This window comes from Schistocerca serialis, chromosome 5 (assembly GCF_023864345.2).
Source record: "Schistocerca serialis cubense isolate TAMUIC-IGC-003099 chromosome 5, iqSchSeri2.2, whole genome shotgun sequence".
Taxonomy (NCBI): domain Eukaryota; kingdom Metazoa; phylum Arthropoda; class Insecta; order Orthoptera; family Acrididae; genus Schistocerca; species Schistocerca serialis.
Genome location: NC_064642.1, coordinates 601,580,948 through 601,603,588, shown reverse-complemented (window position 1 = coordinate 601,603,588; position 22,641 = coordinate 601,580,948). Strand labels below are relative to the sequence as shown.

Sequence of the window (22,641 nt, the reverse complement as noted above, 5' to 3'; positions counted from 1 at the left end):
ACGTAAAAAAAATTTATTTTGTTATGTTTTCGAACTTCCACTGCAATTAGTGTGAATCCTGAATCCTTTCCGGTGATTCTGACAAAGTTTTATGAATTTGTTTGTAAAAGTATAGACACTGGAAATTAAAATGTCCTGTGGTGCCTCTTCCGCTGCAAGTCGGCCCGTTTGACTTCCTACCCCCCTTAACGGCTTCGTTTCAGCACTCATGTGGATGACCTCACGCTTTTCGTTACTTAGGGTCAACTGTCAATTTTCGCACCTTTCAGATACGCTTTCTAAATCGTTTCGTAATTCTTTTCATCTTCTGATGACTTTAATAGTCGATAAAGGACGGCGTCATCTGCAAACAACCTAAGAGGACTGCTCAGATTGTCTCCCAAATCGTTTATATAGATAAGGAACTGCAAAGGGCCTATAACACTACCTTTGACAACGCCAGAAATCACTTCTGTTTTGCCGGCCGCGGTGGTCTAGAGGTTCTAGGCGCTCAGTCCGGAACCGCGCGACTGCTACGGTCGCAGGTTCGAATCCTGCCTCGGGCATGGATGTGTGTGATGTCATTAGGTTAGTTAGGTTTAAGTAGTTCTCAGTTCTAGGGGACTGATGACCACAGATGTTAAGTCCCATAGTGCTCAGAGCCATTTGAACTACTTCTGTTTTACTCGATGACTTTCCGTCAGTTACTACGAACTGTGACCTCTCTGAGAGGTAATCGCAAATTCAGTCACGTAACTGAGACGGTATTCCACAAGCACGCAATTTCACTACAAGTCGCTTGTGTGGTACAGTGTCAAAAGCCTTCCGGAAATCCAGAAATACGGAATCTATCTGAAATGGCTTGTCAATAGCACTCAACCCTTCATGCGAATTGAGAGCCAGTTGTGTGTCACAAGAACGGTGTTTTCTAAACCTAAGCTCGTGTGCCGCTGCGCCTGCCAGTGCTTGCGACTCACCCGCGCACAGTGGTTCCGCCGTCCCGCGCTGCGTCTCGTGCCTGCCGGCGTCTCTGTGGCGGTGGCTGCCTCCGTGGACGGAGCGTCTAGCGGACGGCACGGGCGGCTTGGCACGGACGCGGTATGAGCTGGCGGCGGCGACCACAGCGTGGCTGGTATCCGCCGACGTCCCGCGCCTGTGAAATACTCGCCGCTGCTCAAGGTCGCGCGGAGCGGGTTCTGGGGTGGCTGCCGCTGCCGCGACTGCTCGCAGAATGCTCACCAGCCCCTCGACCGGTTTACAGCGACACAGCTACATTTTCTGGTGTTTCGCAACAGGACCTTGCCGTTTACCCGAAAAACCCGATTCGCACGCCTTAGTGATCCGCGTCACGATCGGTACCCGATACCTGTTACCTCTTTCCTGTATTGTGTCAATACAGTTGAAGCACGCTGGCTGGTCACCTTGGAGCGTGGTGGCAGTTTTGCAGCGTGCTGTTAGTAGGTTGTCTTTATTTCAATAATTTTATTTATTTAATTTAAGCGTGTTGCTATGGCCCTCTGTCGGGCATGGCGTTCGCCGGGTGCCGGTCTTTCAATTTGGCGCCACTTCGGCGACCTGCATTCAATCAGGACGAGAGGGTGATGATGAGGACAGCACAACACCCAGTCCCTTGGCGGAGAAAGTACCCGGACCCAGCCGGGAATAGAACCTGAGCCCAGAGTATTGACAGTTCGTCACGTTGACCATTCAACTACCGGGGGCGAACATTTTTACTAATAACTGGACGGATCTTTTTTTCAGCCTGTTTGACGTAAATTTCCACAGGCGGGAATCCACAGTTCAGGTTTTGCGGAAACTGTCATCAGACCAACTTCATCGTTTTCAACGGTTTCCTCTGTCGTCATCGGGATAACTATCGTACTAATGGATAGGGATGGGAAAAATAGATCGGTTAAAACCGGTACCGGTGCTTTAGTATCGAATAACAGTAATTTTTCTGTATTTCTTTTGTCTCGGATATAACACGAGTTTCTTTATTTTCTACTAACATCCGAACAAAACAAAAAAGAGTCAGAAATATCAATCAGCCACAGCAGCACTGCTAAGATTTTTAGTTTTCAAATGAGTACCAGATCGGTTTGACGGAGAAGATGGAGAAGATTCAAAGAAGAGCGGCGCGTTTCGACACAGGGTTATTTGGTAACCGTGATAGCGTTACGGAGATGTTTAATAAACTCAAGTGGCAGACTCTGCAAGAGAGGCGCTCTGCATCGCGGTGTAGCTTGCTCGTCAGGTCTCGAGACGGTGCGTTTCTGGATGAGGTATCGAATATATTGCTTCCCTCTACTTATACCTCCCGAGGAGATCACGAATGTAAAATTAGAGAGATTAGAGCGCGCACGGAGGCTTTCAGACAGTCGTTCTTCCCGCGAACCATACGCGACTGGAACAGGAAAGGGAGGTAATGACAGTGGCACGTAAAGCGCCCTCCGCCACACACCGTTGGGTGGCTTGCGGATTATAAATGTAGATGTAGATGTAGAGTCTTTTTTTTTTAAAAAAAAAAAAAAAAGGAGGAAGTAATTTTTCTTCATAAAATTTCCATTCGTTAGCAATATTCTGTTATTATGCAAAATGGCAAAACTGACCAGTCATAACAGTTCCAAGCGAAACGAGCAATAAACATATGGCATAATAATTGTTACAGCACTACTGTGACAGAAATACCTCTATGTATATACAGGGAGGTCCATTGACGGTGACCGGGCCAAATATCTCTCGAAATACGCATCAAACGAAAAAACTTCAGAGTACGAAACGCGACTAGTTTGAAGTGGGGAACCTCATGGCGGTATGGTTGGCCCACAAGATGGCGCTGCCATAGGTCAAACGGATATCAACTGCCTTTTTAAAAATAGGAATCCTCATTTTCTATTACATATTCGTGTAGTACGTAAAGAAATATGAATGTTTTGGTTGCACCACTTTCTTCGCTTTGTGATAGATGGCGCTCTAATAGTCACAAACATATGGCACACAATTTTAGACGAACAGTTGGTAACAGGTAGGTTTTTTAAATTAAAATACAGAACGTACGTACGTTTGAACATTTTATTTCGGTTGTTCCAATGTGATACATGTACCTTTGTAAACTTATCATTTCTGAGAACGCATGCTGTTACAGCGTGTTTACCTGTAAATACCACATTAATGCAATAAATGCTCAAAATGATGTCCGTCAACCTCAATGCATTTGTCAATACGTGTAACGACACTTCTCTCAACATCGAGTAGTTCGTCTTCCGTAATGGTCGCACATGCTTTGACAATGCGCTGACGCATGTTGTCAGGCGTTGTCGATAGCAAATATCCTTCAACTTTCTCCACAGAAAGAAATCCGGTAACGTCAGATCCGGTGAACGTCCGGGCCATGGTATGATGGTTCGACGACCAATCCACCTGCCATGAAATATGCTATTCAATACCGCTTCAAACACACGCGAGCAATGTGCCGGACATCCATCATGTTGGAAGTACGTTGACATTCTGTCATGCAGTGAAACATCTTGTAGTAACGCCGGTTTACGTTACCACTGTTGGTGAATTATGCTTCGTCGCTAAATAGAACGCGTGCATGAAATCTGTCATCGTCCCGTAATTTCTCTTCTGCCCAGTGGCAGAACTGTACACGACGTTCAGAGTCGTCGCCATGCAATTCCTGGTACATAGAAATATCGTACGGGTGCAATCGATGTTGATGTAGCATTCCCAACACCGACGTTTTTGAGATTCCCGATTTCCGCGCAATTTGTCTGCTACTGATGTGCGGATTGGCCGCGACAGCAGCTAAAATACCTACTTGGGCATCATCATTTGTTGGAGGTCGTGGTTGACGATTCACATGTGGCTGAACACTTCCAGTTTCCTTAAATAACATAACTATCCGAACAGCAGGATACCGAGCAGCATACATAGCACACGCCCGTTGGGTTCGAAATGGTTCATATGGCTCTGAGCACTATGGAAATTAACTGCTGAGGTCATCAGTCCCCTAGAACTACTTAAACCTAACTAACCTAAGGACATCACACACATCCATGTCCGAGGCAGGATTCGAACCTTCGACTGTTGCGGTCACGCGTTTCCAGACTGAAGTGCCTAGAACCGCTCGGCCACACCGGCCGGCACATCCGTTACCGCTAACTGATATTCCCCCAACCCTGTTCCACTCGAGATCATTGCGCGAGTTGTATGCGGGACGAAGTAATACTTTGTCTATCTCTACCCCAAACTTTCTCACTGAAAATTTCAATGCTAAACCTCTCCTTGATGCAGAACGCTTCGATTGTATCATCTGTCAATGGAGATTGTTTCTCATGTCGGTAACGCTCTCGCGACGACTAAACGATCCAATGACGAAGTGCGCCGCTCTTCGTTGGATGTTCTCTACCACGTCAAGAATCACTCGAAAAAGCGGCTTGTAATCCACTTTCTTCATAGGTGGGTTACATTTCTTTAAGATTCTCCCTATGAACCTCATTATGGAATCTGCTTTTCCTTCTATTAGTTTTACGTAGTCATGAAACTTAGGGTTGCTCTGGATATTAACCCCTAGTTGTTTTACAGTAGATACTGTTTCCAGCAGTTTCTCATCAATACAGTACTTGTTCAGCAGTGGCTTTCTTTTTCTACACTCATACAAAGTTTTGCATCACATCGGATCCGAGAGTTCCGGACCCTGTACAGAAAATTGGAGTAGAGATCAACGTAAACATCATTTCCTCCCTTTTCAATGCTCATGAAAACCTCACATTGCATTTTGTACCACCAGACAGCGAGACCATCAGAGGCGGTGGTTGAGGTGGTGGTCCAGATTGCTGTACACACTGGTACCTCTAATACCCAGTAGCCCGTACTCTTGCACTGATGACCTGTATTCGGCGTGGCATACTATACACAAGTTCATCAAGGCACTGTTGGTCCAGATTATCCCATTCCTCAACGGCGATTCGGCGGAGATCCCTCAGAGTGGTTGATGGGTCAAGTCGTCCACAAACAGCCCTTTTCAATCTATCCGAGGCATGTTTGAAAAGGTTCATGTCTGGAGAACATGCTGGCCACTGTACTCGAGCGATGTCTTTATCCTAAAGGAAGTCATTGAAAGGTGTGCACGATGGGGGCGCGAATTGTCGTCCGTGAAGACGAATGCATCGCCAATATGCTGTCGATATGGTGGCATTGTCGGTCGGAGGCTGGCATTCACGTGTCGTGCAGCCGTTACGGCGCCTTCCATGACCACCAGCGGCGCACGTCGGCCACACACAATACCACCCCAAAACATCAGGGAACAACCACCTTGATGCACTTGCTGGACAGTGTGTTTAAGGCGTTTATCCTGACCGTGTTGCCTTCAAACACGTCTCCGATGATTGTCTGCTTGAAGGCATATGGGACCCTTATCGGTGGAGAGAACGTGATGCCAATCCTGAGCGGTCCATTCGGCATGTTGTTGGGCCCATCTGTACCAGGCTGCATGATGTCGTCGTTGCAAAGAGGACCTCACCCTGGACGTCGGCAGTGAAGTTGCGCATCATGGAGCCTATGGCGCACAGTTTGAGTTGTAACACGACGTCCTGAGGTTGCACGAAATGCTTATTTAACATTGTGGCGTTACTGTCAGGATTTCTCCGAGCCATAATCCGTAGGTAGGGGTCATTCACTGCAGTAGTAGCACTTGGGAGGCCTGAGCGAGGCATGCCATCGACAGTTCCTATCTCTCTGTATCTCCTCCATGTCCGAACAGCATCGCTTTGGTTAACGCCTCGATATTTCTCTTGTTGAGAGCCCTTCCTGGCACAAGGTAAAAATAAGGACACGATCGAACAGTGGTATTGACCGTCTAGGCATGGTTGAACTACAAACAACACGAACGCTGTACCTCCTTCCTGGTGGAATGACTGGAGCTGAACGGCTGTCGGACCCCGTCCGTGTAATAGGCGCTGCTCATGCATGGTTGTTTACATTTTTGGGCGGGTTTAGTGACATCTCTGAACAGTCAAAGGGACTGTTTCTGTGATGCAATATCCACAGTCAACGTATATCTTCAGGACTTCTGGGAAGCGGGGCGATGCAAAATTTTTTTGATGTGTGTATATATATGGACAATATTTTACGTTTTTGTACTTCAACTACGTGAGCCTGTATCGTTCATTAGTCCTCTGCAGGTGATTCTGCAAATCGATAGTGTCATCTGGCGTTGCTACTTTGTTACGGACAACCGCATCACCTACGAACAGTCTTAAACAGCTCATTTTCCTAGATCATTTATGTTGACTGTAAACAGAAACGGTTATAACACACCTCCTTGGGGTACTCCGGAGATCACATTTTCACCTATAGACTTTTTTCCGTTAACAGTGACTTGTTGAATTGTATCTGCAAGGAATTCTTGAATCAGTTCACACGTCTGGACCAGTACTGGATATGCTCGTATTAGTTTCAGTATTAGTTCGAAGTGCGGCACAGTGTCATGTCTTCCTGAAGTCAATGAACACGGCATCAACCTGAGCGCCTACTGTACAGCTCTATGCATCTCATGGAGGAACAGACCGACCTGAGTTTCGAAAAATCTCTGTTCGGGAATTCATGTTGATTTTCTTGGAGCATCTGCCTGACTCCCATTTATTAACTAAAACTTTATGACACCAACTCGAAAACACACACACACACACACACACACACACATTCTCCGCTCTCGTACCCCACAAAAGAACATTTGTGGCTGTCTCTGTGTCTGCATCCATACGAAAGCTTACTTTGAACATTTTAGTTAATTAGAACAGCAGTAACAGCACATACGGTCGTTCAGCAGAGGTCAGTGACGTCGAAGTTGGGCTAGTATTGTATGTCAACTGAGTAGTGAGTGAGTGGGAGAGAGAGCTTTCATTTGGTCCCGGTATACACACCATTGTCTTCAAAAGAATACAAATAACCATTTTGCGTTGGTTCTTTCACCCACAAAGAAATAAAATGCTACTATGCGAAATTTTATTTCAGGCTACTATTGCTGAATTAATGTGACGCTGTAAAAACAATAAGATATTATCAAGAGCACAAAATGATATTCCTGAATAAAGAGCAAACGTCCCCCTTATGCCAGGTACACCACAAATGGTTCAAATGGCTCTGAGCACTACGAGACAACATTTGAGGTCATCAGTCCCCTAGAACTTAGAACTATTTTAATCTAACTAACCTGAGGACATCACACACACTCATGTCCGAGGCAAGATTCGAACCTGAGACCGCAGCGGTCGGGCGGTTCCAGACTGAAGGACGCTGAAGGACGAGTGCATCTACTTCTGAAATCTCTATTTCTCCACTCTCGTACCCCACGAACGAATATTTGTAGCTGTCTCTGTGTCTGCATCCATGCAAAAGCTGACTTTGAAACATGTTAGTTCATTAGAGAAGCACTAACAGCACATGTGGTCGGTGAGGAGAGGTCAGTGACGTCGAAGTTTGGCTAGTATTGGATGTCACCTGAGTAGTGAGTCTGTCAAGGACACTTCAACCATTCTAGAGCTGCCCGACTGTTCATTATGTGGAGTGGGTGGGAGGGGGGGCAGGTGGGGGAACCACTTCAGCTAAGCCATGACAGGGAGACCTCACGTACTGACGGACAGAGAGAGATCTTAGAGCATGCCAGAGGGTGGTTGTAAAAATCGCATTAAATCAGCGAAAGGAATCAATCGTGAGTTGCAGTAGAGAAAGATCACAGAAAGTGTGTCTAAGTGGTATCCAAGAAGCGCTGGAGAGAAGAGGAATGAAAGAGGATGATGAAGAATGGCGAGATCGAGGCATTTGGCAACAGAGATGCAAGATGCGGCGACAGCTCTAGGATCTCCGCAGCAGGCAGGTAAGGAGCAAACAAATTAAGAATAACTTCTCTCTCTCTCTCTCTCTCTCTCTCTCTCTCTCTCTCTCTCTGTGTGTGTGTGTGTGTGTGTGTGTGTGTGTGTGTGTGTGTGTTTCAGTGAGACAGAGGGAGAGGGGGAGGGGGAGAAGTGGGAAATACAGCAGGTATACCGACTTGATTAGCTCGATATGTCACCTGGTGGGGATGGACTGAGATCTTTTACAAGTGGTCAGAATGTCAGAAAAGGCATCTTAAGTGCTCGAGTTTTTTGAGTCGTATTCTGTATGACTCCCATTTTAAAGAGGGTCACGTCAATCCGTTGCGCTTTACATTATAACTGAAATTTAATAAGCCGGCCGGATGGCCATGCGGTTCTAGGCGCTACAGTCTGGAACCGAGAGACCGCTACGGTCGCAGGTTCGAATCCTGCCTCGGGCATGGATGTGTTTGATGTCCTTAGGTTAGTTAGGTTTAATTAGTTCTAAGTTCTAGGCGACTGATGACCTCAGAAGTTAAGTCGCATAGTGCTCAGAGCCATTTGAACCAATTTTTGAGATTTAATAAATGTATTTACACCAAATCGTCTAAGAAACTGGTATAGCCATGCGTATTCTAATACAGAGAGAAGTGCAACCCTTCCGAAAATTGCTCCAGATTTCAATGCTGGGTGATGAAGAAGTGTCAGTGTGTGAACCATTGGTTTGGTTGATGGGTTTGGTTGGTTGGGGGAAGAGACCTAACAGCGAGGTCATCGGTCTCATCGGATTAGGTAAGGACGGGAATGGAAGTCGGCCGTGCCCTTTCAAAGGAACCATCCCGGCTTTTGCCTGGAGCGATTTAGGGACATCACGGAAAACCTAAATCAGGATGGCCGGACACGGGATTGAACCGTCGTCCTCCCGAATGCGAGTCCAGTGTGCTAACCACTGCGCCACCTCGCTCGGTTGTGTGAACCATTCAACGAAACATCATGGACATGGGCTTTCAGAGCCGAAGATCCACTCGTGTACCCTTGATGACTGCATGATATAAAGCTTTGCTTCTCGCCTGGGACCATCAACACCGACATTGGACTGTTAGCAGAAAGACTGTCGTTAGGGAATTAAAATTGCTGTGCGCGATGGGGTAGCAGCCCCTCGTAAGCCACACATTTCTGTAGTCAGCCCTAAGCGACGCTTGATGTGCTGTACGAAGCGACAACATTGGACATTGCCTGGCAGGAAAGGAGTGATTTGGAGCGATAAATCACGTTCTGAAATTTTTCAATCGAATGGAAGGATTTAGGTTTATATATTCCAGGAGAATATTACCTGCTACCATGTGTACCGCCAACTGTGAAGTACAGAGTACTTGTGCTACGGTATGGGGGTGTTTTTCATGGTTGTGCTTTTGTAGAAACACGAAATGTGCAGGATGTGTTCACATTTTATAGGAATGTTTACCACGTACAATAGAGGAACAGTCGAAGCAGCATCTGTGAGCCAATGGTTTGTGGACAATAAAATAATGAACTGATTTGCCTGCTCAGTCTCCCAATCTAAACCCAATGGAACACCTTTGGGATGAGTTACATCAGCTTCTTCCAGACACCAGCGTTCAGCGTTACTACCTTACTAGTTTCAGCTCTTGAAGTATAATGTGGTGCCATTCCTCCAAACACATTCAGATACCGCACTGAAAGTGTCCCCAACAGAGGTCAAGCCACCACGAACGCGAAGGGTGTACGCACCCCTTGGTAATGTCCTCTGATAGTTATCTGGAAACGTTTGATCAGATTATGTGTATGTTCCAGCCATTCTCTTTGAATCTCTTAGAAGATTGTGTAAAGGTGACGACACTGCATCGGATGTTTGTTAATTTTAATTAAATTGCTGTAAAACAAATTTTAAACTCACGGAGATTTTCTAAAAAATTATTTCAATAAGTGCTGAATGAGAAACCCAGCCGCTGCATAGCAGCTATCGTCATGCCACCGTTGAGGAACCTTCCACTAACATGACTAATCTCGTCCTTGGTTTCTGTTCAGCTCCGACCGCAAGTTGTTAGATCTGAAGCATTACATGTTAGACTCTGGAAAGTACGTGCTCAGCTCACTATGTTTATTGTGGTCTACCTAACACGTGACGTCACTCGCTGTTGTTGGCTGGAAACTTTGAACTGTGTATTGCTCTTTCTGAGTGGCTCAGTCATCACTTTTCTTGTCAGTCTCTAGTAACGGCCTGCGATAGGAATGGTGGATGCTGTTTATTAACTAATTAGCAAGTTCCTGTAAATCGCCGCGAGTGTTAGCCGCGCAGTCTAAGGCGTCATGTCACGGTCCGCGTGGCTGCCCCCGTCGGAGGTTCGAGTCCTCCCTCGGGCATGGGTGTTTGTGTTGTTCATAGTGTAAGTTAGTTTAAGTTAGTGTAAGTTAGATTAAGTAGCGTGTAAGCTTAGGAACCGATGACCTAAGCGGTTTGGTCACCTAAGTTCTTACCACAAATATTATTATCCTATACATCGTCTTTTGGTTTTAAGGTTGGTTATGGATAGCGAATGTCACTATTTACCAAAAGGGATACAGTTTTATTGCTATTGTATGTGAATTTTCATCCATTAAAATATTCTAAATATGTTCATTAAATCTCAGTTATAATGAAAAGTGTGGCGGACTGACCCTCTTTAAAATCACAGTACGTTTTTTAGCCATGGGAGTCATATGACAAAAAACTCTAGCAGCTTAAGCTACCTCTTCTGACATTCTGACGTAAAAGAGCTGAGTACATCACAATCACGTTACATATCGAACTATTCCACTCGACATACCTGCTGGATTTCCAACTCCTCCTCTCTCCCCCTTTCTCAGAAACTCAGACACACACACACACACACACACACACACACACACACACACACACAGAGCAGATACTCTTAATTTATTTTCTCCTTCTTTCCATGCTTCGGGGGTCCTACACCTGTCGCCGCACCCTGCATCTCTGTTGCCAAATGCCTCGATCTCGCGTTTCTTCCCCATCCTCTTTCATTCCTCTTCTCTCCAGCCCTTCTTGGATACCACTTAGCTACACTTCCCGTAATCTTCCTCTACCTCTCCTTCCAGGAGTTGGCCATAAAATTACTCTCTTTAGCCATCTGTCTTCATCCATTTTTTTGACATACCCACACTACCTTAGCGACCTTTCTTCTTTTTATCTGTAATAGTATAATCAGTTTGTGTCCTTACTCTTGTTTTCCTCATTTATTACGCAATCGAGTCGGGAAATTCTTCTCAGGTCGTCCATTTCTGAAGCTATAAGTGTCTTTTTGTTTCTTTCTGTCAGTTCCTAGCACTCACTCCCATACGTTATTATCGGTTCCGTGATGGATCTGTATAAATGAATTTTAACCTCTAAATTCCATTTTGAGGACCAAGGCACAGGGTTTAAGTTTTGGATAACCTCCCTTCCCCGCCTGATCTTTTGTTGGATATCTTTGTGACATATACCATCACGTGATAGCATACTATCCAGATACTTAAACTCTTTACACACTATAATAAGATGTCCATCAATGTCCAGGTTACTTACTTCTCCTCCGCAACAAAGATATTTCATTTCTAAAAATTAAACCTCACTTTTTCTACTCTTCCAACAACCTCTAGATATATCCCCTTTATGTTTGCCATAGCGATATGATCCGTAGTGTAGAAAAGTGTACATACACTTGTTCCCTACTACAACCGCCATGCCCGAGGATCCCTGCTGCGGTCATTTAGTTACTCTGAAGGTCACTCTAGAAGTTTCGTTCCCTACTTTCTGCTGACTTGTAGAGGTTTATGATACTTCTTACAAAAATTTTTGGTTGTCTCCAGACCACAGCACCTCGAACAATATCTTTAGTAACGCTGTGTCATATGTCTTTTCAAAATCTACGGAAACCCAATGACTTCTTAAATACCTTTTCAGTCTCTTCCTCACTATCTGTCTTACTGTAAAGATGTTATCTACACATGACCTGCCTCTTCTAAAGCCGCTTTGTTTTTCCACTTCATTTGCAACCTTCTCCAATCTTGATTCTAAAATCCTCGTATAAAACCTGTTAATTGCACTTGTGACACTCACGCCACGATAATTGCTACATACTTTCTTGTTTCCCTTTTTATGTATGGAGCTTAGTTACACCAAGTTCCACTCTTCTCGAATTTCCTCCTCATCCCACGCACATATTTAGTAAATAACTTACATATTCACACAAAGAGATATTGACCAATTCTATTCGTACTTTTCTGCCTCTGGTGATTTTCCAGTTTCCATTTGAGTAGCCGCCTTCTGTAACTCTTTTGCAGTTATTTTCTCTACCTGTTCACACTCCTGGGCCTCCCGTATCTCCTACTTCGTTTCCTTGTACTCTGTCCTTCCTTCTGTTACCAGTCCTTTAAAATGCTTCTCCCACTCTACCGAACTGATAATCGGCCGATTGGCATTTGTGCTCCTTCTTTTACTTCTTTTTCTAACTCTCCTATCATTTTCCATGCTGCCCCACTCAACCAGCTTCTTCGTACTTATACTTCCACATTTAACTTTTGCTTTTGCAGATGTCCTTTTTTACTTCTCTATTCATTATAACATGCGAGCTTCTATCATATCTGCCCCGTGCAGTCATCAAGGGGGTGCACGAGTGGGCCTTGGGCTCCGAAAGCCCATATCGATGATGTTTCGTTTAATGGTTCGCTCGCTTACACTTGTTAATAGTCCCACAATTGAAATATGCAGCAATTTGCGGAAGGGTTGCACTTCTGTCAAATTGAACGATTCTCTCCAGTTGTCGGTGGTCGAGTTCTTGCTGGTTCTTTCTCTGACCGCAGCGTTGTGGATCCGGTAAAACAGCAACTGATGTTGACGGAACACTTGTGAAATGGTCGTACGGGAAAACCCCCGCTTCATCGCTACCTCGGAGATGCCGTGTCCCATCGCTCGTATGCCAACTATAACACTATGTTCAAACACACTTAAATCTTCCTAACCTACCATTCTAGCAGCAGTAACCGTTCTAACAACTGCTCCAGATACTTGTCTTGGCGTTGCCGACCGCAGCGCCGTATTCTGCCAGCTTACACATTTCTATATTTTAATACTCGTGTCTATACCAGTTTCTTTGGTGCTTCAGTGTACTGTCAACTGTCCCCCTGAAAATATTTGTCCCTTTAATTGGTCTTTGGCCCTTCGATGTTACTGTCATCTTTGCACCTAACAGGAGGTGGTTCAAATGGCTCTGAACACTATGGGAGTTAACATCTAAGGTCATGAGTCGCCTAGAACTTAGAACTACTTAAACCTAACAAACCTAAGGACATCACACACATCCATGCATCAGGTAGGATTCGAACCTGCGACCGTGGTGGTCGCGCGTTTCCACACTGAGGCGCCTAGACCCGGTCGGCCTTAGCGGCCGGCGAGGATGTGGTCTGGCTCACGTTCGGCACCCCTGGAGACTCTAACATCATTTATTCATATGTTGAAATTTTTATTTTGAATGATATAATCTGTTAATGACCTGATATTTCTGGAGGAACTCACCCATACACACTTGTGGATCGGTTTGTGACGGAAAGAAAGGTTTAAAACCTTCGAGGACAATGTCTCACACATATACACTAACCTTTCTCCACGGTCATTTACTGTGTCACCTCCATATCTTTGCACTACTCCACTATCAGTGGCCACCCTACTTTTTCATTAAAATCGCCCATTACAATTATTTCTTTGTGAACACTTATGCTCTCTGGCACACTCGTTAACTGTCGGCCGCGGTGTCCGATCGGTTCTAGGCATTCCAGTCCGGAACTGCGCTGCTGCTACGGTCACAGGTTCGAATCCTGCCTCGGGCATGGATGTGTGTGATGTCCTTAGGCTTAAGTAGTTTAGGTCTAGGGGACTGATGACCTCAGAGTGCAGAGAGCCATTTGAACCATTTGAACCATACTCGTTAACTTCTCATAAACTCATCTTTGGCTTTGTTTCAGCGTCATTTTTAGATGCACTAGTCCCAAGAATAATCAGTTTGTGGGCGTAGTTTGTGATTTCTCCGTCATTATCCCCTCATCATTGCTTTCCCAGTATTTGATATCTCGTCTCTGATTCTTATCGACTGCTATTAAAATCTCTCTTTGGCACTTTTCTTCCTACCTAACGGCACTGTAAAGATGAGTGTAATCTGCTACATTTTCATTTCCCTTCCCCTTCACCGAGGACACACACATCTACCTTCAGCCTTCCTAGTTCCTGGAATACTTCTCTCTTCTTTGCTCTATTTTTTTTTTATCCATGCTCTGCACATTCCACAGAGCCATCTTCGTCTCCGTGACGATCCAGTGCTGTTATTTTTCCAAGGCTTTTTTGACATCTCATGCCGAGAAATAGTTTTTACAAATGCTGGGGAGCTATCGCAAAGATTCAACCCCCATCCGGAGAACTGGGCAATACCTTGGGTTACCATTCCTTATACAGACCGCCTTCGCAGGACTTCGAACTCTGCCCACCCGACAAATCAAGGAAAGGTAACGTCAAGACGTGATGTAGGAAAGATTGACATCGTGAGACACTCTTCGTCTGGTTCCTCCACAGAGGCCTGCCCGGCTTGGGATACCCTGCCAGTGGCTAAGCTGCCACCGGTATAGCCGTTCACATGATTGCAACACGCCGACAGTGTTACGGTAAGGCCGAGTCTCCTGAGAGGGATTTTTTTGCTGCTTTGAGATAATACCAAATAGGTAAAGTTGTTTGACAAAATATGGAAACACCATGAGAAACGCGTGCTTGAACATAAATGCAGGTTGAGCTGCTGTATTTGACCAGCACTTGTGCAATGTCCTCAAAAATTGCAAGTGTAAGTAGTGAACAAAACCTTGTTCTATGTTGTTGTGAGCGTATTATGTCGGAGCTAACTGAATTGTTGCTGCGGTCGTGCTGGATGCTCCCATAAGCAAGGTAGCCGAATGATCTGGTGTTTCAAGAGGTACTACATCGAATATTTCCATCGCATACGGGGAAAACGGGAAAACATCATGCGATAAGCCACATAATGGACGAAAGCGTATGTTGAGTGATCATAACAGACGGTCATTCAATAGTGTGACGACGAATGAGGGGACGACAGTTGCAAAAGTCACTGCAGAGCTGAACTTCGCACTTCCGAACGCTGTCAGCACCAAAACACTCCAGTAATATGGAACTGCATTGTGAGCTGGATTCCCAAAACTGCTCACCAAGCATGCAAATGTCCAGATTACGAAAACACGGTGACGAAGCCACCTAGACTATGGAGCAATGGAAGAAAGTCATTCGGTCGGCTGAGCCTAACTTCTGACCGAGTTTACGTCTCAAGAATGGAACATGGCAGGGGTCGGCGACTATTTAGGCGATCATATCGAGATTTCTCATGGCCACACTGTTACTCTACACTACAAGATCACCTTACTGCCTAGTAGAACATTTCGGCTCATCAGGTCCGTCCCATAATATAATCTTTGTTCGCCTATGGTGGTGATGTGTTCCAATATGACAGAGCCTCTGTTCACAAAATTCGCATCGTTTATAACGAGGATGAATTATCGCGCCTAACCTGGCCACCACTATCTGTAGACTTCGGCCGGCCGTGGTGGCCGAGCGGTTCTAGGCGCTACAGTCTGGAACCACGCGACCGCTACGACCGCAGGTTCGAATCCTGACTCGGGCATGGATGTGTGTGATGTCCTTAGGTTTCGAATCCTGACTCGGGCATGGATGTGTGTGATGTCCTTAGGTTAGTTAGGTTAAAGTAGTTCTAAGTTCTATGGCATTGATGACTTTAGAAGTCAAGTCCCATAGTGCTCAGAGCCATTTGAACCATTTTTGAGCCATCACCAGACCTCAATATTACTGAGCCTTTGTAGCCTACTCTGGAGAGAGGGGTGTGTGGTTGCTGTCCACCTCCATCTTTGTTACCTGTAACGACCACTATTCTGCAAGAAGAATGAAATAAAATTCCCTTGAAAACCATACATGACCGATTTTTCTCACATCACTTGTGATAGCTTAGGAGAGGCCGTCGAAAGTTTTCTGGAAATCTCTACACACGTAATCAAATTCAGTTCTCCTGTCGACAGCACATACTATTTCGAGTACATAAAGAGGTAGCTGTACTTCACAAGAACAATATTTTCTGAAGTCTTGCTGCTTTTGTGTCAGCAGGTTATTTTGTTCTGGACATTTCGTATGATTCGTGATTCGAACACAGCATATCTTTTACTAGACCACCGCATATCGATGTCAGTGCTATGAGTCTACAGTTTTGAGGATTACGTCTATTTCCTTTTTTGTGCATTAGTGTGACGTGTCCTACTTTACAGTATTTCGTTTAGGAACTTCCGTTGAGCAAGTGATCATATATGACTGGTAAAAATGAAGCAATTACATGAGCTTAATCCGAAACAAACTTAACTGATCTACAGTCTGAAGCGGAAAACTCGCCTTTACTGAACAACTTAACTTACCTAACTACACCAAAGGTATATACTCATAAATTACTCACGTTTGCAGCTGTTCTTGATTTGAATTGTGAATTATTTGTTGCATCTACTTAGGTGAAGGATTTTCGTAGACATATGTTCAGTAACATTCCTTTAGTGGACTGTCGTCGGTATCATTACCATTGCCATCGTGCAGTGAATGCATTGATTGTGTTTTATCACTGGGGCGGCCGGTGAGGCCGAGCGGTTCTAGGCGCTTCAGTCTGGAACCGCGCGACCGCTACGGTCGCAGGTTCGAATTCTTCCTCGGGCATGGATGTGTGTGATGTCGTTAGGTTAGTTAGGTTTAAGTAGTTCTACGTTCTAGGGGACTGATGACCTCAGAAGTTAAGTCCCGTAGTGCTCAGAGCCATTTGAACCATTTTTTTCTGTCACTGGTATGCTTTGGCATACCACCGAAATATCTTCGGATTATTCATTGTGGAAACTACTGAAAACTTCTCGCATTGAAGTCAGTACTAAATTTCGATCTTCTGTAAGAGATCGGCAATCTTGGAGATAAATTGTAGTAACATTCATGACTTTGATAATCAGCTCTTGTCAATTGTAAATGAGAATGACATACAACAGTTTATTGATTTTTATATATATATATATATATATATATATATATATATATATATATATATATATATATATATATACTGTGGTGTCACCGCCAGACACCACACTTGCTAGGTGGTAGCTTAAATCGGCCGCGGTCCATTTAGTACATGTCGGACCCGCGTGTCGCCACTGTGTGATCGCAGACCTAGCGCCACCACAAGGCAGGTCTCGATATACGATAGAGCACTCGCCCCAGTTGTACGACGACATTGCTAGCGACAATACGGACGAAGCCTTCCTCTCATTTGCCGAGAGACAGTTAGAATAGCCTTCTGCTAAGTCCATGGCTACGACCTAGCAAGGCGCCATTAGCCTTACCTAGTTTGAGAGTTATCGTATAAATGTCTCAAGAAGAAAGCTGTATTCATCAAAGAATAAAAGTTAAGTACAAAGCAGCTACGTACTTTTCTTACTACCATTCAATAGTTATCCTGTTCCAGACTTGACGCCAGTCGGCGTGTGTGTACGCGTGCCTTCTTTCGGCTCCCTTCCCAGTGTGGCGTAGCAAGCTTGTTACGCCACAACATATACCTTCGCTTTCTTGCAGTAGTACATGCCTATGTATTATGTAAGTGATTCTTGGCCTGTGTTCTTTTGTGACATATTGTTTGACGTCCGTTTCTCTGTTATTTTTTCAGCAGTCAATCAAGCGATTTTATGGTGTCTCCCTTTCCTTCCTAGCCTTAGATAATGCTCGTCCTTGTCTAAGATGTGACAATCAAGGCCATTGGTACGCTGCTCTTTCTCATTCCCTTGTTGCTCACACTAAAATATCTACAGATTTCACAGTTGTCTATGAAAGCAACAGAACATATTTTAAAATGTTTCGTACGATACATGCCAATGCTTCGTACGATACATGACAATCTTCTTTTCCTATGTCAACATAGATGAAAGTTTAAACAGGAAATAATATCTGCCTTAAGCTATATCCAGTACTCATTCATCTACTTACGTTTTTCAGTCCTCTCTTTCACTGTACGTGTACCTTGCCAACCCAATTACACCGCATATAATTTTCTAACCGTTCAACAATTTCGCGAGTTTCTGTGTTCGACTTGCCACATTTTATAACGATCGGCAGTGTTACGTTACGTCCATGTTCATCCTGACGGAGATGAGAAAATGGAAAATGGGAGACTATAGCTTAACACTGTTGCACAGATAAATAAAAATGTAAATGTCGTGGGACTAGGGCCTCCCGTTGGGTAGACCGTTCGCCGGGTGCAAGTCTTTCGATCCGACGCCACTTCAGCGACTTGTGCGTCGATGGGGATGAAATGATGATGATTAGGGCAACACAACCCCCACTCCCTGAGCGCAGAAAATCTCCGAACCATCCGGGAATCGAACCCGGGGCCTTAGGATTGACATTATGTCACACTGACCACTTTTTTTTAATTTTTAAATCTCATTTTGTTCGTTTTCGTTGGTTGTTCTGCTCGTGGCGGACGTCGCAAGACACCGGTTTCAGTTCGTCGTTGATCCATTAACTCAGTTTTTTTTTTATTACAGAGGGCAGCTACCCTCTGACCGAACACGCTGAGTTACCGTGCCGGCTACTCAGCTATCGGGGGGCCGGACGTTGTACGGGTTATAATCTGATAACAATCTTTAACGATAACTATGTTTACGTTTTTAAAATAAGACTATAAGCTGTATTTTTAAGTGATGCGTACAATGTATTTACTAATGAAATTCGAGCATTGTCATTGCCTTGAATCACGTCCCCTCTACTTCTCATATTTCGCTCTCTACGTGGATTCAAATAAATTCATCGTTTCGCAAACCGTTATGCGTTATTACCCTGGAATGCCCTTACGAACGACTGACAGAAGTCGTATATTACTTCTTCTGCAATGTCAAATAGTGCATAAAAACGTATTTTGATGAAGTTTTCGTTTTCCACTATGACTACCAATTATAAACAGCATTCAACAATCTTCTTTATTAATAACCACATCTTTTGGTTTTACCAACTTTTTTATTGGAAATGAGAATCTCTAACCAGATATCGTTAGGAAGGTTGCGGTGTTCATCTTACTACACTGGCTATAACTTCAATTCTGATAAACTTCTATGAAGGATTACATTGCAAAATGCTATAAAAATATCTGATGAACCATTCGTCACCTAGGCGTTGATTAAATCGATCAGATCCGATTCGAATACAGGGATTAGAGTTAATCGTCAGTACCTTGGAACCAAGCTGTCATGAGTGTTGCTCCTCTGAATGACTGGGTCTCAGCATCTTTGTAAGTGTATAATCTACTTTAATATAAAATACATGTTATTCAGATTATTTCACAAGGAGACGCACCGAAAATAAATTGAGGCGTCAAAAATCATCCGATAACAATATGCAGGCATACAGGTGGCAGTAGTAGCGTGTACACAAAACAAAATAGGGCAGTGCTTTAGCGGAGCAGTCATTTGTACGCATGTAATTCTCATGAACGGAAATCATTAGGGAATTCAGTATTCAGGGGTCCACGGTGCAAGAGCTAGAGGGGGAGGGGGTGAAACGGGTTGGCGATAGAAAATGAACGGATGTACTTTCCACCCTTAAATTAATCATGCCAAATCCGTTAACAGCCCTGCAGTTCCTGTACCGATGAAGGACAAAGGCACAAGAAAAAGAAATAGAGCGTCGATACATGTATATCTGCTTTTTCCTGGTAAGCTTCCGCTGATGACAGGCTCTCAACTTCCCAGCCCGGTGGTCGTATGGTTGTACTGCAACAGTCAGAGGCCATACACGTAATTTTCGCCAAAAGACACTCGTCGAAACGTTCCGGTACGTCAACACTGCCACCTAACTGAAAGGTCGAGAATTTTCATCTGTAGTATACGCTGGACAACTTCATATTCACACATCGTTACTGTTAGTTTTTGAGAGTGTGATATAGTTACGTCCATGTAACTGCGTGTTGTGTTCCCCGTTTCTTTCTTTGTGACTGAAGTACACTACTGGCCATTAAAATTGCTACACCACGAAGATGACGTTCTACAGACGCGAAATTTAAACGACAGGAAGAAGATGCTGTGAGATGCAAATGATTAGCTTTTCAGAGCATTCACACAGGGTTGGCGCCGGTGGCGACACTTACAACGTGCTGACATGAGGAAAGTTTCCAACCGATTTCTCATACACAAACAGCAGTTGACCAGCGTTGCCTGGTGAAACGTTGTTGTGATGCCTCGTGTAAAGAGGAGAAATGCGTACCATCACGTTTCCGACTTTGATAAAGGTCGGATTGTAGCCTATCGCGATTGCGGCTTACCGTATCGTGACATTGCTGCTTGCGTTGGTCGAGATCCAATGACTGTTAGCAGAATATGCAGTCGGTGGATTCAGGAGGGTAATATGGAACGTCTTGCTGGATCCCAACGCCCTCGTATCACTAGCAGTCGAGATGACAGGCATCTTATCCGCATGGCTGTAGCGGATCGTGCAGACACGTCTCGATCCCTGAGTCAACAGGTGTGGTGTTTGAAAGACAACAACCATCTGCACGAACAGTTCGACGATGTTTGGAGCAGCATGGACTATCAGCTCGCAGACCATGGCTGCGGTTACCCGTGACGCTGCATCACAGACAGGAGCGCCTGCGATGGTGTATTCAACGACGACCCTGGGTGCACGAATGGCAAAACGTAATTTTTTCTGATGAATCCAGGTTCTGTTTACAGCATCATGATGGTCGTAGCCGTGTTTGGCGACATCGCGGTGAACGCAGATCGGAGGCGTGTATTCGTCATCGCCATACTGGCGTATCACCCGGCGTGATGGTATGGGGTGCCATTGGTTACACGTCACGATCACTTCTTGTTCGCATTGACGGCACTTTGAACAGTGGACGTTACGTTTCAGATGTGTTACGACCCGTGGCTCTACCCTTCATTCTATCTCTGCTAAACCCTACATTTCAGTAGGATAATGCACGACCGCATGTTGCAGGCCCTGTACGGCCCTTTCTGGATACAGAATATGTTCGACTGCTGCCCTGGCCAGCACATTCTCCAGATCTCTCACCAACTGAAAACGTCTGGTCAATGGTGGCTGAACAACTGGCTCGTCACAATACGCCAGTCACTGCTCTTGATGAATTGTGGTATCGTGTTGAAGCTGCAATGGCAGCTGTACCTGATCACTCCATCCAAGCTCGGTTTGACTCAATGCCCAGGCGTATCAAGGCCGTTATTACTGCCAGAGGTGGTTGTTCTGGGTACTGATTTCTCAGGATCTATGCACCCAAATCGCGTGAAAATGAAATCACATGTCAGCTCTAGTGTAAAATATTTGTCCAATGAATACCCGTTTATCATCTGCATTTCTTCTTGGTGTAGCAATTATAATAGCCAATAGTGGACTTGAATATCGAATACATGTTGTTCAGATTATTTCACAAGAAGACGCATTGAAAATACATTTAGGCGTAAAAAGTCATCCGATAACGATATGCACGCAAACAGATGGCGGTAGTACCGTGTACACAAAGCAACATAGGTCAGTGCTTTAGCGGAGCAGTCATTTGTACGAAGATATTTCTTGCGAACAGAAATCATTAGGAACTTCAGTATTCGGGAAGACGACGGTTCAATCCCGCGTCCGGCCATCCTGATTTAGGTTTTCCGTGATTTCCCCATATCGCTCCAGGCAAATACCGGGATGGTTCCTTTGAAAGTGCATGGCCGACTTCCTTCCCCTCCTTCCCCAATCCGATGAGACCTATGACCTTGCTGTTTGGTCTCTTCCCCCAAACAACCCAACTTCAGTGTTCAGTGGTTCATGGCGCAAGAGCTGGGGGGGCGGGGGGGGGGGGGGGCTGTAACGGGTTGGCGATAGTAAATGAACGGATGCACTTTCTGTCCACCCTTATATTAATCATGCCAAATCCGTTAATAGCCCTGCAGTTACTGTACCGATGAGGAACAAAGGCACAAGAAAAAGAAGAAGACCGTCGATACATGTATATCTTATTCCTCGTGGTAATCTTCCGTTGATGAGAGGCTCTCGACTTCCCAGCCCGGTGGTCGTATGGTTGTACTGCAACATTCAGAGGCCATACACGTCATTTTCGCCAAAAGGCACTCGTTGAAACGTTCCGGTACGTCAACACTGTCACCCGACTGAAAGTTCGAGAATTTTCATCTGTAGTACACGCTGGACAACTTCATATTCACACCTCATTGCTGTCAGTTTTTGAGAATGTGATACAGTTATGTCCATGTAACTGCGTGTTCTGTTCCCCATTTGTTTCTTTGTGACTGAAGTACTTTTCTTCGTCGTCATTATCACCCACAATGTTTCCAAATCTTTTTAGATATCTTTGAGCACGCTGCAATGAAAGAAATGGACAGTACTGAGTAACTCCCACATTGTGTTGCCACAAAATATACATAATGGTCCGCCTGCTTTGCTGAGTCTTTACGTGCTTGCCTCCCATGCAGCGGGCACGGGTTCGATTCCCGGCAGGGTTGGAGATTTTCTGCTTCCTTGGACTGGGTGTTGTGTTGTCTTCGTTATCATTTCACTCTCACAACCGGCACATGAGTCGCCCAATGTTGGATCGACTGAAATAAGCCTCGCACTAGGGAGCCGAACTTCCCAGGATGGGGCCTCCCTGCCGGC

General features: G+C 44.9%; 1 protein-coding gene across 1 annotated transcript in view; it reads right to left on the bottom strand.

The window, feature by feature from the left end:
- Positions 1-22,641, bottom strand: part of LOC126482127 (clavesin-1-like) — a 171,381-nt gene that overhangs the window by 60,434 nt on the left and 88,306 nt on the right. The window contains exon 3 of the mRNA XM_050106104.1: positions 957-1,199. Coding sequence (XP_049962061.1) covers positions 957-1,199 — 243 coding nt within the window. The remainder of the gene's footprint in view (positions 1-956; positions 1,200-22,641) is intronic.